The sequence below is a fragment of the Macrobrachium nipponense genome, chromosome 1, assembly GCF_015104395.2.
Source record: "Macrobrachium nipponense isolate FS-2020 chromosome 1, ASM1510439v2, whole genome shotgun sequence".
Lineage (NCBI taxonomy): Eukaryota > Metazoa > Arthropoda > Malacostraca > Decapoda > Palaemonidae > Macrobrachium > Macrobrachium nipponense.
Window position 1 is genome coordinate 31,847,277 of NC_087200.1, and position 13,288 is coordinate 31,860,564.

Below are 13,288 nucleotides of genomic sequence, written 5' to 3' on the forward strand. Positions count from 1 at the left end.
TATTCAGTGTCAAGGTAGAAAAAGTGCCTATTAAGGGTTGTGGACCCTTTGGTGGGGGTTCCTTATCCTGAGATCGATGACAAACGCTTTTTCATTAATGTAGGATGTAGATCAAAATGGCATTCATAGTTTAGTCGTTACTCTGAAGGGTGTAAAAGTGGTCATATGACTGAAGGAGTAGTGTTTGCAGCTCCATGCAGTATGTTGCTACCTCAAATGTGTAAGAATACTTACACACACACACACACACACACACACACACGCACACACACACATTATATATATATATATATATATATATAGATATATATATATATATATATATGTGTGTGTGTGTATATATATATATATATCTATATAATATATATATATATCAACGCATTCATAATTTCAGTTAAAAGTATTGAATAAAAATGTTGAATAAAATTATGCACATACTTAGATGCATAAAGCTAAAGTAACAAATAAATGAGACAAGCAAATTTACAGCCAGCCAGTCAGACGGGCAGACAGTCAGAAGGACGGACAGACATCCAGACCTTCGCCTGCAAGAGAAACCACCTCCAGGCAGAGGCAGGAAAGGTGGAAAGGCTCTCGTGCTTTCCCAGGCATCGTTCGTGATCGTCTGCGCCTCATCAGTTAGGAAGATTCGACATTTTAATTACCGTTTCATTTTCCCTCTAATGTTATAGAGACACGCAACTGTCACGTTAGCCCTGACCTAGCCTTAGGTCACACCGTTCGGGATGCCGTGAGCTGTGGAGCATTAGAGGAGTTTCGTGGTGGGGGATACACCTCTCTCTCTCTCTCTCTCTCTCTCTCTCTCTCTCTCTCTTTCTGAGCATCCAAATTTGATCTGTGATCACTACTAGAAGGCGAACTTCATTGCTGGCTATCACGCTATAGCTATACCACATCACGAAAAATACGCATGCGTGTGATAGGTTTATTTCAGATGGCACTGACGTTTCGCTCTCTTTTTTTATTTTTTTTTTTTTTTTTTTTTTTTTTGTTATCTCATCGGAAGAATGCTGACACCGACATGAAAGTGATTAGCGAAGTGCTCGTGTCTCAAAGCAGATTGTAATTCTCACGCCCGATTATGTATTGATGATCAGTAAGTTGATCTTATAAAGGCAGATTTTGCAACTTCGTCCTTCGACTGGAAAGAAATGATACACTGAACGCTCAATAGCTGATCAATCCAGATAACTTCAATTCCAAAATAAGATTGAAACTGTAAGCAAGAAAAACATTCTAGTGTGATTTTTCCGTACAAGGTTTAAGGGAAAGTGCAAAGAATGTGTGAATAGTTCTGAATTGTTGTTTAGTGAACGTTTCCACTGAGAGTACTATCAGTGTGCTATATATCATACCAAAGTGTTTAATAGTTTCAGAAACTGTGTCGAACATATTTGATTTATGATGAACACTAAAAGAGGGAATCGAGCCGTAACTTCGCGCCATTTTTTTCCTTTGGCTTCGAATAATCAGAGGATTGACATTTCCAAGAAGAGGTCCGTGTATCCTCCATATATAGAAGACCTGCTCTTTGACAATTCAAATACTACAGGTCACTTAAATCAGGCAATGCTTTGAAACTTCCCCAGTGATACTTTTCTTGATATGTATTTTAGAGGATGCAAAGGAGAGATACGTGATGTTGGTTCTGATATGTCTTAAAAGGATTCAATTAACATCATTATATGGATCGTAATGAAAGACTAATTCGGGTACTTGCTCAGAAATAACAGTTCCCTTTGCTTGCGGTGACGCGGGTACAAATATGAGCGATCTTTCTTGAAAGTGGCAAACTTAAAATAAATAAATAAATATAACAATGAAAATTAGGCGATGAAGATGTGATGAAATGCAAGAAAGAGGAAGTAAAGATGACCAGAAAGCCGAATAAATGTTCAGGTGAACGCAATAACAAAACGTCTATCGAAAAGAGTCATAGATAACTGGGACGGCAGAATCATTATGAAAAGTGACTTGACTGCGGCCAGGCCAACTGATCTCACATCTAATCTGAAAACCAACAGTCCTCGGATTTTTCATTTTTATCACTGCTTTATTCCTTAAGAGTACCAGGAATTGGAATTTTCTGTTCAGTACCGTAGTCTTTGATTTCTGTGAACTTCGATCTTTCAAGAGACCACAAAACTTTCGTCTTTTTAGGGATTGCACTTGGGAGACTTGAGAGTATTTGGCTGCCTCTCATATAAACCTTTTCAGTTACAAAAAAGGAAACATTCAAACGGAAAACAATAGAAGCCCAAAGAAGTTGGGGAAATCCTGGAACAAATTATCATCACGAACAATCATCACTATTATTGTTATCATTTGGTTTGGGCGACTAATCCCGACAAGCCCAACAACCTCTGCAACTGGTGCAACCGTCCCCCCCCCCCACCCCCCCCCCCCACCCCACCCTCCTCCCCTACACCCTTTCCCCTTGACAATACCTCGTCGTGCTTCGTTTGTTGATGGGTCTGAGAATTGACAATTACCAACCGCTCCACCTCCCCTCCACCCCCCCCCCCCTCCCCCTCCCGTCCTCACCCGGGCCACCCCCAACTCAGTCAGCATTGTGGTAATGGTAATTAATAGCTCTATCTGAGTCTGGAAGGTTCGCATCTCAAGGCTTCCACGGAGTGTCTTAATTGATACCCCCAGGGTGGCATTAATCGATTTTCGCCCCGTTGCAAGACTTCTCTCCAGCCCCTGTCGTCTTGTCATGCGGTGCTGCGAAGGGGCTGGGCCCACTAGCGGCTGGCTGCCGGTAATGACCGAATAACAATTCCTCAGTGCTGTTTATTGTGGTATTTATTCTAAATATTCCATGTTGCTTGCATATGTTTTGTTTGTGTATACGTCCGCGGTCTTTGCATGTGCATTGTAATGTTAGTGTGAACTTCTTGGCATGGCAGGTTTGTTTATGCACACACACACACACACACATACACATATATATACACAAATATATGTATATTACATATAATAAAAATAAAGCCCTTTTTTAATGTGGGCGTCGTCCAGCCTGGGACAGCCTCTCTCGCTCTGGCCCTCTTGCATCATTTCTGTACTGACTGTCTTTTATACTACCGTCACCTTTGATTGTGAGGGCCGTTAGTTAATAATAACTTATTTCTTTTAGTTTCAAGAATATAAATCACTGAAAGAATTCTTCCTGATATCGCGTTGTCTTCGGGAATGGATGTTTTAATTAAAATAATCGACTGCGCCAGGACATTAGACGTTCATATTTGAATTCATCTGAATTATTATTATTATTATTAACTCCACAGCAGAAGCAGCACGCTTCATTTGGGTTGTATATTACAGTAGTTATTGAGAAAGATGTGTCTTAGTAGCGACATTTTTCTTTTAACATTTTGTTTTGATCTTTTTTTTTCTCTTTCAGTGCTTCTCCTTTTTTTCTTCATTGCTATTATAATATATATAGATTTCTGTTATTTCTTCTATCGTCTGCCCCTGTTTTCTTCTCTTTACTTCCCACCATCAATGTTTTTTTACAAAACTTACTAGATTAATAATAATAATAATAATGATAATAATAATAATAATAATAATAATAATGTTATTTATTTCAGTATTCTTAAAGTTTCTTGTTTCCTTTTCTTCTGTTTCCTTACCTTTCGCATTCCTCTTCCTTATAGTTTTTTATAAGTTAATTATTCATTATTATTATTATTATTATTATTATTATTTATTATTATTATTGTTATTATTATTATTATTATTGTTATTTCCTCTGTCTTTTGCTCCTTCCCTCCGTATTTTGTTCTATCCCCCTCTGTCCTTCACTATATTATTATTATTATTATTATTATTATTATTATTATTAGTGAAGGAAATTCACAGGGGTGAAAATGTTAAATATAGAGAGAGAGCTTGCGAGAACCTGCTCAATTCTCCTTAATCGAGCAGGTTCTCGATATATATATATATATATATATATATATATATATATATATATATATATATATATATATATATATGAATGTCTTTTACTGTAATACAACAGCATAATATGAAGATAAAAGGCCCATAAAACACTAATTGCACGTTGCAGCCATATATTTCGAGCGCTTCTTCTGTGCTCTGGATCACTGGTCTTACAAGAGTTTATATACAATGCATATAAGGAGGGTCTTTTATCTTCATATATATATATATATATATATATATATATATATATATATATATATATATATATATGAAGATAAAAAGACCCTTACATGCATAGTATATAATTTTATATAATATATATATATATATATATATATATATATATATATATATATATATATATATATATATATATATTATATTAGTTTAATAATGTATTTACATTTACACTAGTGTTGATTTCTTCGCCATATTAGTGACTCGTGATAATATGAGATTTATTGAATTATTATTATTAATATTATTATTGTTATTATTTATTTATTATTTTTTTTTTTTTATTTCACAATCATCCTATTCGACTTGGTGGTTTTATAGTGTGGGGTTCCTGGTTTCATCCTGCCTCCTTGGGAGTCCGTCACTTTTCTCACTATGTGCGCTGTTTCTAGTAGCACCCTCTTATTATAATAATAATAATTATTATTATTTTGTTTTGCCCTTCCTCTCCTGACTCTATAACCCATTAAACTCTCGGCACAAAAGAAACAGGGAGATTTGCATACGACTGAAACAGCGGGACGAAGCCGAAATACTGGCGAAAAAGAAATTAGGAAAAATGGCCCCTTCTCTTTCATCTTTTTTTATTTTCTTTTTCTTTTTGACCCCCTCCTTTTCCTCTTTGTTTGTTTGTTACTAAATTTTCTCTCCGTCTTCTAATCTATCCCTTTTTCGTTGCGGGTTGTTTTCTTATCCATTTTTATTTCTATTCTTTCCTCGGTTCTTTCTTGGTCTGCGTGTGTTTATTCACTTGCTCATTTTTGTAGTTTTCGCTTTATTGTACTTTTTGTTGTTGTGTTTTCGTAACGATTCTTCCACTTATTGCTCCCCTCTTTATCTCACTTTTCTCTGTTTCTTACGTATTCTTTGACCCTTTATTTACTGTTAAATTACTCTTGTATTTTTCCCTTCAGTATCACTGTATTTTTTCGTGGCTCTACTTTCGCTGTCATACTTTCATATTTCTCCTTTCTTTTTCAAGTTTCTCCATGGTTTTTAGTTTCCCTAATTTTCCCCCGCATCCTTGAGACCATTCTTTCAATTTCTTCATCATACACACACTTTTTCAACCTTGCATTATTTTTCCTATTTGTTTTTCGTACGCGTTTTCTTCAGCCTGTCTCGATTAGATGTGGCTCGTACCCCACGAGGATACTAGGATTAAAAACTGTTATTTATTATTTTACATAGAGCACACACACACACACACCCCCCCCAAAAAAATATATATTCTACGCCATTAAACGTTACTATTAGATTGCTGACGACACATAAACTAACATACGATTATTGTAAATGAAAAGAGTGCTAATGGTCAGCTCACATTTTGTAATTATAGTTTTACTAAATTTTATTTTTTTTAAACAATGACCAGATGATGAGCGTTGCAAGGGTAAACCTTCCTTATTTACTTGAATTCGAATCTTGTGCTTGAAGAAATCCTTGCGCCTCACGAACAAGAAATTTATCAAAACCCGTGTTTTCTGCTTGTTCTCGTTCCCCCCTAAAGAAACGAAAGAAACGTTTTCTTGTTGTTTTATCCCGACCTCCGGTGTTAGGCTGAAGAGAATAAAGGATTAGTCCCGGACGATTTCTAATTTTCCCGGACATATTTTCTTTCCAAAATGTTGCGCTGCATATTCTAAGCTTCTGGCTTTTGGCTCCAGGAGGATTCAGGTACCACGGAAATATATTTGTTTTATTGGGATGATTCCTCTTCTACTTTGTTTGGACGCTTTTAAATATGCATATAGCCTAATTAATAATAAAAAAAATATAAAGGTCAGTAACTTGTTGGTTTCTGCTCGTCATGATTAGATGTATACATGTTATTTTATTAGATATCGCAGTTTTTTATGATTATATATATATATATATATATATATATATATATATATATATATATATATATATATGTTACGTTCCTGTTTAGATCCCACTATTTTTACCACATCCTTCTTTCTCTTCTTTCCTTCAGACCTCATCCAGTTAAGGGTATTTGGTTGGCTGTCATATTGGGCTTTACTGAGAATATTATTTATTGTAGACTGAGGAGTTCGTTTTGTGGCAGTCTTCTTGCAATCTGCGTTGGTTCACGATTTGCATTCCTGCATCGCTGTTGCAGTCTCGGATTATTATTTTGCAGTTTCTTTCACGCAAAATGCTCTCATATTCTCAGTTCAACTTGGCCTTATTGCAAACCTGCGTAGCATTCACTTCTCTTATAGTGCATGCAGCCTTATTGCAGTGCATGAGGTGTCTTAATGCTAATGACGGTCGGAAGATAAAAAAAGTAGTACGTATACTATTCTACTTATTTAGAACTACTTGAGAATGTTTTACTATAAATATTATGAGCTCTGGAATTTTACCTGAATGCTGTTAATTCAAAGAAAAAAGTGCATAACATCATAATTGTACCTTACCTTGACAAAAGTTACAATAAAGTTAAAATTGACGAAAAATCACATTGAAAATAAAACTCTATAGAAATTATATTAAAGGGAAAATACATAAAAGATAATATGAGCATTATATTATATTTGTGCCCTATAGTGATAAAGTTACAATAAAGTTAAAATTGACGAGAACTTACATTGAAATTAAGATTCTGTAGATATAATATTACCATATTAAAGATGAAATTACATGAGAGAGAGAGAGAGAGAGAGAGAGAGAGAGAGAGAGAGAGAGAGAGAGAGAGATTCTTTCTCTTTCTCTCCGGAGATTAACAAAGTGAGAATGCACTAAGGATAAAAAAAAAACACTAAAGAAGAAATGACCAAAGATGTTCCACCAAAATGAAAATGACACAGAAATTACTTTAAAGGTACCATGACATCAAGATTACTACGTTACTTTTTTTTTTCTTTTACAACGAACAGACTTTTTGGCTGGAAATATTTAGAGTATATGATTTCTCTCCAATAGATTTTTTTTCGCTATCAAAATCGGCCTCTATTCCCATTATCCAAATACAAAATCAAAATGCAAATAATTCGTCACTGTATGAATATTGACATATTTGCATTTTAATTGATAGGAACTCTATTATGCTAGTATTTTTGTTGACAGAAGCAGCGGTTACACAGTTATGGCTAATGTATGTGTATTTTACGCAAGCATACTTTGTACATATATATACGTGGGTATAATATAACAATATAAATATATATAATATATTTTATAGATTATATACTAGATATATTATATATATGCACATATATATTTATTCATTTATATGCATATATATATATATATATATATATATATATATGTATATATTATATATATAATATATATATATATATATATATATATATATATATATACTATATATATATATACATATATATATATATATATATTTATATAATATAATATGTATATATATATATATATATACAATATATATATATATATATATATATATATATATATATATATATACATACACTGTATGATTGTTTACTTATTCAGTATTTCTACTGTTGAATATCCGTAAAGATTTTAATATTATCCATTTCCATAGCACTAAACGTAAAAACATTATTTCCACTTAAATAACGTAATTATTCTAATTTGTAACCCACATTTGTTTGACCTGAAACGTCTGATTTATAAATAGACGATATTAGCTTCTGTTGCTATTGTTTCTTGGCAGGTGACAGAATAATAAAGTGCGATATATATATATATATATATATATATATATATATATATATATATATATATATATATATATGTGTGTGTGTGTGTGTGTGTGTGTGTGTGTGTGTGTGTGTGTATGTATATTAGAAAAATAAATTAGTGATTATAATCGTTGGTTGAAGTCGAAAAATGTTAACGCTTCTTTTATGGTTTTCTTTGCTGTAATGATTATCACTATTCAAAATAATAATGACTTATGTTGATCATTATTTCCACTTAATAACTAATGCATAACTGATAAGGAAATTGAGAGGGTAACAGGTTGGTAAAATTAAGATTATAGTCATGAAATCGATAAAAAGCCATCATTTGTTTTACATACATACATGTGTGTGTGTATATAATATATATATATATATATATATATATATATATATATATATATATATATATATATATTTCTTATATATAAAGATGTTAATTGTTACGATTTTCATCGGAAGTGAATCAATGTTATTGTTACCAGCGGTAGACATGATAAATCTGTATATCATAATAATAAAGGTATAGAATGAGGACTTACCTGCGTAAGCTATAATCCACAGCAGGAGATGTATGATTAGAGCGGACGTCATCTTCCCGTGTGGTAAATAATATGTGAAGGTTTAACTCGCCGAGACCCTCTAATACGTCTAAGTTCCTCTTATATCTCTCCTTGTAAACGTGCAAAACATGTTTAGTTTACTCCTCCGATTTACATCACAATGTCCTCCGTGCTATCTACACTTTCACTTGGTAAGAAAACTTTCATCACAAACTTAAATGATACATTTCACCTCTTAAGAGCAACTTGAATAAAGTGAGTAACGTTTACACTTGAACGTACAGTTACAGTCACCCCTGTCTGTCCTCCACCTTCGGTAAAATCCAGAGAAACGAAAGAAAATCCGAATTCCTTCGCTTTTCCCAAAGTTACTAAACCACGTGGCGAGACTGAGGAAGACCGGGAATGTGCACAGCCTCACGCGTCGGGTTTAGGCGGGAAACTGGAACCTGGAATAGCGCCGGGAGACCAGGAGACTCGACGGGACTGGACTGCATCTGCTCTCGCAGTCTTGCCGAGTTGCCAGGGGTTTGCCGACTGGAATGAAGAGGTGGACGAGGCTGTGCGATCTCGTTCGGTGATTCCCACTGCCCAAGGCTTGTCAGTTCTTGCCTCACTCAATTGAGTATGCACACGAGGCTGCTGCGTTGGTGGCTGTTTGTGCGTAAGCGGGAAAAAGAGGTGAGGGAGGGGGGGGGGGGGGGCGGGGGTAACCTGTTAGCTGCTGGTGCTGCTACGTCCACTAATCATTGTTTAATCAAATTTCCTCTTTTCGCGGTAGAGTATTGGTAAATACATTTCCCTGCCTTGCGAATCTCTCGGTTTCTTCTCTTTTCAGTTTGAACGCGAAGACTGATATTTATTCATTCATAGCAATATAGCCTTTAGTGCCTTGCTGGTTATGATAAATAACTATAAATCTGACAAGGAAGATGATTCACATCATAAAAAAGTCAGTAGAAGAAAAAAATCTCTGTAACTGTCACCTGTCGACTGGAATATGCTGAGACTACTGTCTGGAAAATCCTCTGAGGACTTGGTTTCCTGAGAGTGAATGATTCCAGGCATAACGTAGTGACATGTATATTCTTCTTTTAGGCGAATGGCTTACCCTGATGGTGTTTGGGTCATGGCTCTTATCATAGGCATTAACCCTGGATTTCCAGAATCCTTTAATATCTCCTTTTATAGAGACTTACTGGGTAGGGTATTTGTGGTAGTTACTTCATTAGGATGATTTCAGTTACGCATAAGGCACTGACGAGCGCAGACTTTGGGGTAATGGCAGCTTCATTTTTATTTAACATCGTTCCTAGGTTTACTTTGTTCTTCCATCTCAAAGACTTTTATGTTTTAGAGTTGATATCTTTGCTTGTCACAGGGTCGTTGTAAGATGCTTTTGGGAAAGGTGTTTCTTCTTTTTCCCTTACAGGTTATGTTATATCACTGATGGAAATTACTGAAACCTAGATTGTTGAATTGGAATGATAACTGATATTCTTATAACTTTTCACCATCTGTATATTAGATTTCTTATTAGTATTTGAGCACCGATTATTTAAAGATCATCCAGGTTTGTTTCTTGAATTAGACTGTTATGAATAATTAAGCCTCTGTAACGATTCCGAAGGTAAAATTGCGATTTAAAAGTATATATATATAAAAAAAAAGATGAAATTTGAGTCAGTGACATTCCATGTATAAATTTTTTCACACTGTTGTGAAGGTTTCTCACATTACTTTTAATTGTGTTTTGTTGAACACCCACTCTGTCTGTTATTAGATTTTTCGCTATTTTAGTGTGTGTATTTGAGAAAAGAATTGCTATAATATTTATAATTGTGACAAAAATATAAGTGTAAGATATTCAAGTTCAGTGAATTCAAGCAAAACAAAATATCAGCCGTGCCTCTCTTTGTGTTTGTCAGGAACTGAAATCCCACCTTCCATACTGGTAAACGTGGGTTACAAAAATATCGAAAGCCCCCCCCCCAACCAGAATTCAAACCTGTGACTTATGGGATGATACAGTTGATATCCTGGTTACGAAATTTTTATGTATTTGTATAATTATTCTCTACGGGTGTAGATTATTCTCGAGGTTCGATGAATTCGTTATCAGTGGGGTATTTCTGGCCGAATTTTTCTCATAACACGCGTAAATAGAAGATTCAGTTCGGTCCTTGATGTGGAATACATCGCGCAGTACAAACTTGGTACTCAGTTGTGCTGGTGGAGATTGGCTGGCATCGATTTTGAGTAGAGAACCTGAAATCGACATTTGGGTAACAGAGTCGAAATCAATTCTTATCTCTCCTCATGGCTGAATGGTCAGTGATTATCACCCTGGTACCATTCCTGAATGGCGAAGGATCCAGTGCCGGTCAGAGAAAATATACTTATGGACAATTCCCTAAGATTGCTGATGGTCAGATATTCATAAGTTATATTGTGATATTTATGTTTTGAAAGTCTAAACCTAAAGTCTTTAAATGACATGTGTAAAATAGTGACCAGCTGTCATATATGAATAGAAACAATGTTTACACACACACACACACACACACACACACACATATATATATATATATATATATATATATATATATATATATATATATATATATATATATATATATATATATTATATATATATATATATATATATATATATATATATATATATATGTATACACACACACACACACACACACACACACACACATATATATTATATAATATAATATATATAATATAATATATATATATATATATATTATATATATGGCATTATATATATGTGTGTGTTTATAATGCATAAAAACTTGTATGTTTATGTTTATGAAATATATACATGTATATGATTTATGTACTTTAAAATATTATATATATATATATATATATATATATTATATATATATATATATATATATATATATAATATATATATATATATATATATATATATATATTATATATGCATATTATATATATGTGTTTATTTTAAATGCATAAAAACAAAGTATGTTATGTTTATGAATATATACATTGTAAGATTTTATGTCTTTATAAAATTATATTTATGTTAAATATTTTTTTTATATATATATATATATATATATATATATATATATATATATATATTATATTATATATATATATATATATATATATATATTATATATACATATATATATATATATATATATATATATATATATATATATATATATATATATATATATATGAATTAGTTCCAGCCATTTCTCATAGCGCACTTAAATGAGAGAAGTATTTCTGTCTGTGGTGCTGAATATATTTTCTGGGGAGTCGCCGAATGGGAAGTCGTGATACAAATATATTTTCAATTTAACGAGGCTGGGCGGAAGGCAAAACATTTTCATTTGAGGCACTTTTCCCCTCATTGATTCGTCTAGACTTCTAGCACACTGAGTATTAAATTAAAAGTAATTTTTCCTTCATTTTTATCAGTTTCAGTAAGTGGCCGGGGGGGGGGAGTGTATTTTCATTGCTTTACTGTGAAACTTTTCAAAATATATTTAATTAATGGTGATAGTGGTAGAAGCTTTTGTTTGGTACAAAATCTCTTTGATGTTTCAATGACCTTACAGACCTTACCTTACAGACCTTACAGTTCGTTCGGGTTGCCCCAGGTCCCTCAGTGTGAGGCGCCTCTAATGTCTACCAGAGAGTTGCTAGTACATCTTCTGGTATATTTTTTGCATCTTCCAATCTTGGATGGTCTGGGATGCAGTTTAGATATTTGTCGAGCTTATTCTTAAACACATCTACGCTCACTCCTGATATATTCCTCAGATGAGCTGGCAACGCATTGAATAGACGCTGCATTATCGATGCTGGTGCGTAGTGGATTAATGTTCTGTGTGCTTTCCTTATTTTTCCTGGTATAGTTTTTGGGCACTATTAATCTACCTCTGCTTGCTCTTTCTGATATTTTTAGTTCCATGATATTTTCTGTTATTCTTCTATCTTTTGGTTTCCATGCCTGAATTATCATGTAGCGTTCTCTTCTCCTTTCTAGACTTATATAATTTTAAGGATTGTAGTCTTTCCCAGTAGTCTAGGTCCTTAACTTCTTCTATTCTAGCTGTAAAGGACCTTTGTACACTCTCTATTTGTGCAATATCCTTTTGATAGTGTGGGTACCATATCATATTGCAATATTCAAGTGGATCTACGAACATATGTTTTATAAAGCATAATCATAGTGTTCAGCTTTTCTTGTTTTGAAGTGCCGTAACAACATTCCCATTTTTGCTTTACATTTTGCCAACAGAATGGCTATTTGATCATTGCATAACAATGTTCCTATTCATCATCACACCAAGGTCTTTAACTGCTTCCTTATTTGTGATTGTCTCATGATTAGGTCCCCTATATGCATATAGCTTTCCTTCTCTGTCTCCATAATTTATTGATTCAAATTTATCAGAGTTAAATACCATCCTATTTACCTCTGCCCAATCATATACTTTGTTAAGGTCTCTTTGTAGAGCGTTCCTATCTTCATCACAAGTAATTTCTCTACTTATTCTTGTGTCATCAGCGAAACTACTCACTACCGAATCCTTAACATTACTGTCTATGTCTTCAATCATAATAACAAACAATATTGCAGCTAGCACCGTACCTTGTGGCACACCGGATATTACCTTGGTTTCATCCGATTTCTCATCGTTTGCAATAACTATCTGTTTTCTGTTGTGTAAAATTCTTTTAACCATCTTCCTACTTTATCTACGATATTGTGTTTTCTAATTTTCTTTGCTAATATATTAT

The 13,288-nt window shown here is 33.5% G+C and overlaps 1 protein-coding gene across 1 annotated transcript in view; it reads right to left on the reverse strand.

The window, feature by feature from the left end:
* LOC135219217 (cell adhesion molecule Dscam2-like) overlaps nt 1–9,014 on the reverse strand; it is a 275,739-nt gene extending 266,725 nt beyond the window's left edge. The window contains 1 exon segment of the mRNA XM_064255786.1: nt 8,447–9,014. Within this exon segment, the coding sequence (XP_064111856.1) occupies nt 8,447–8,498 (52 nt within the window). The 5' untranslated portion in view covers nt 8,499–9,014.
* Nucleotides 9,015–13,288: the final 4,274 nt, after the last annotated feature.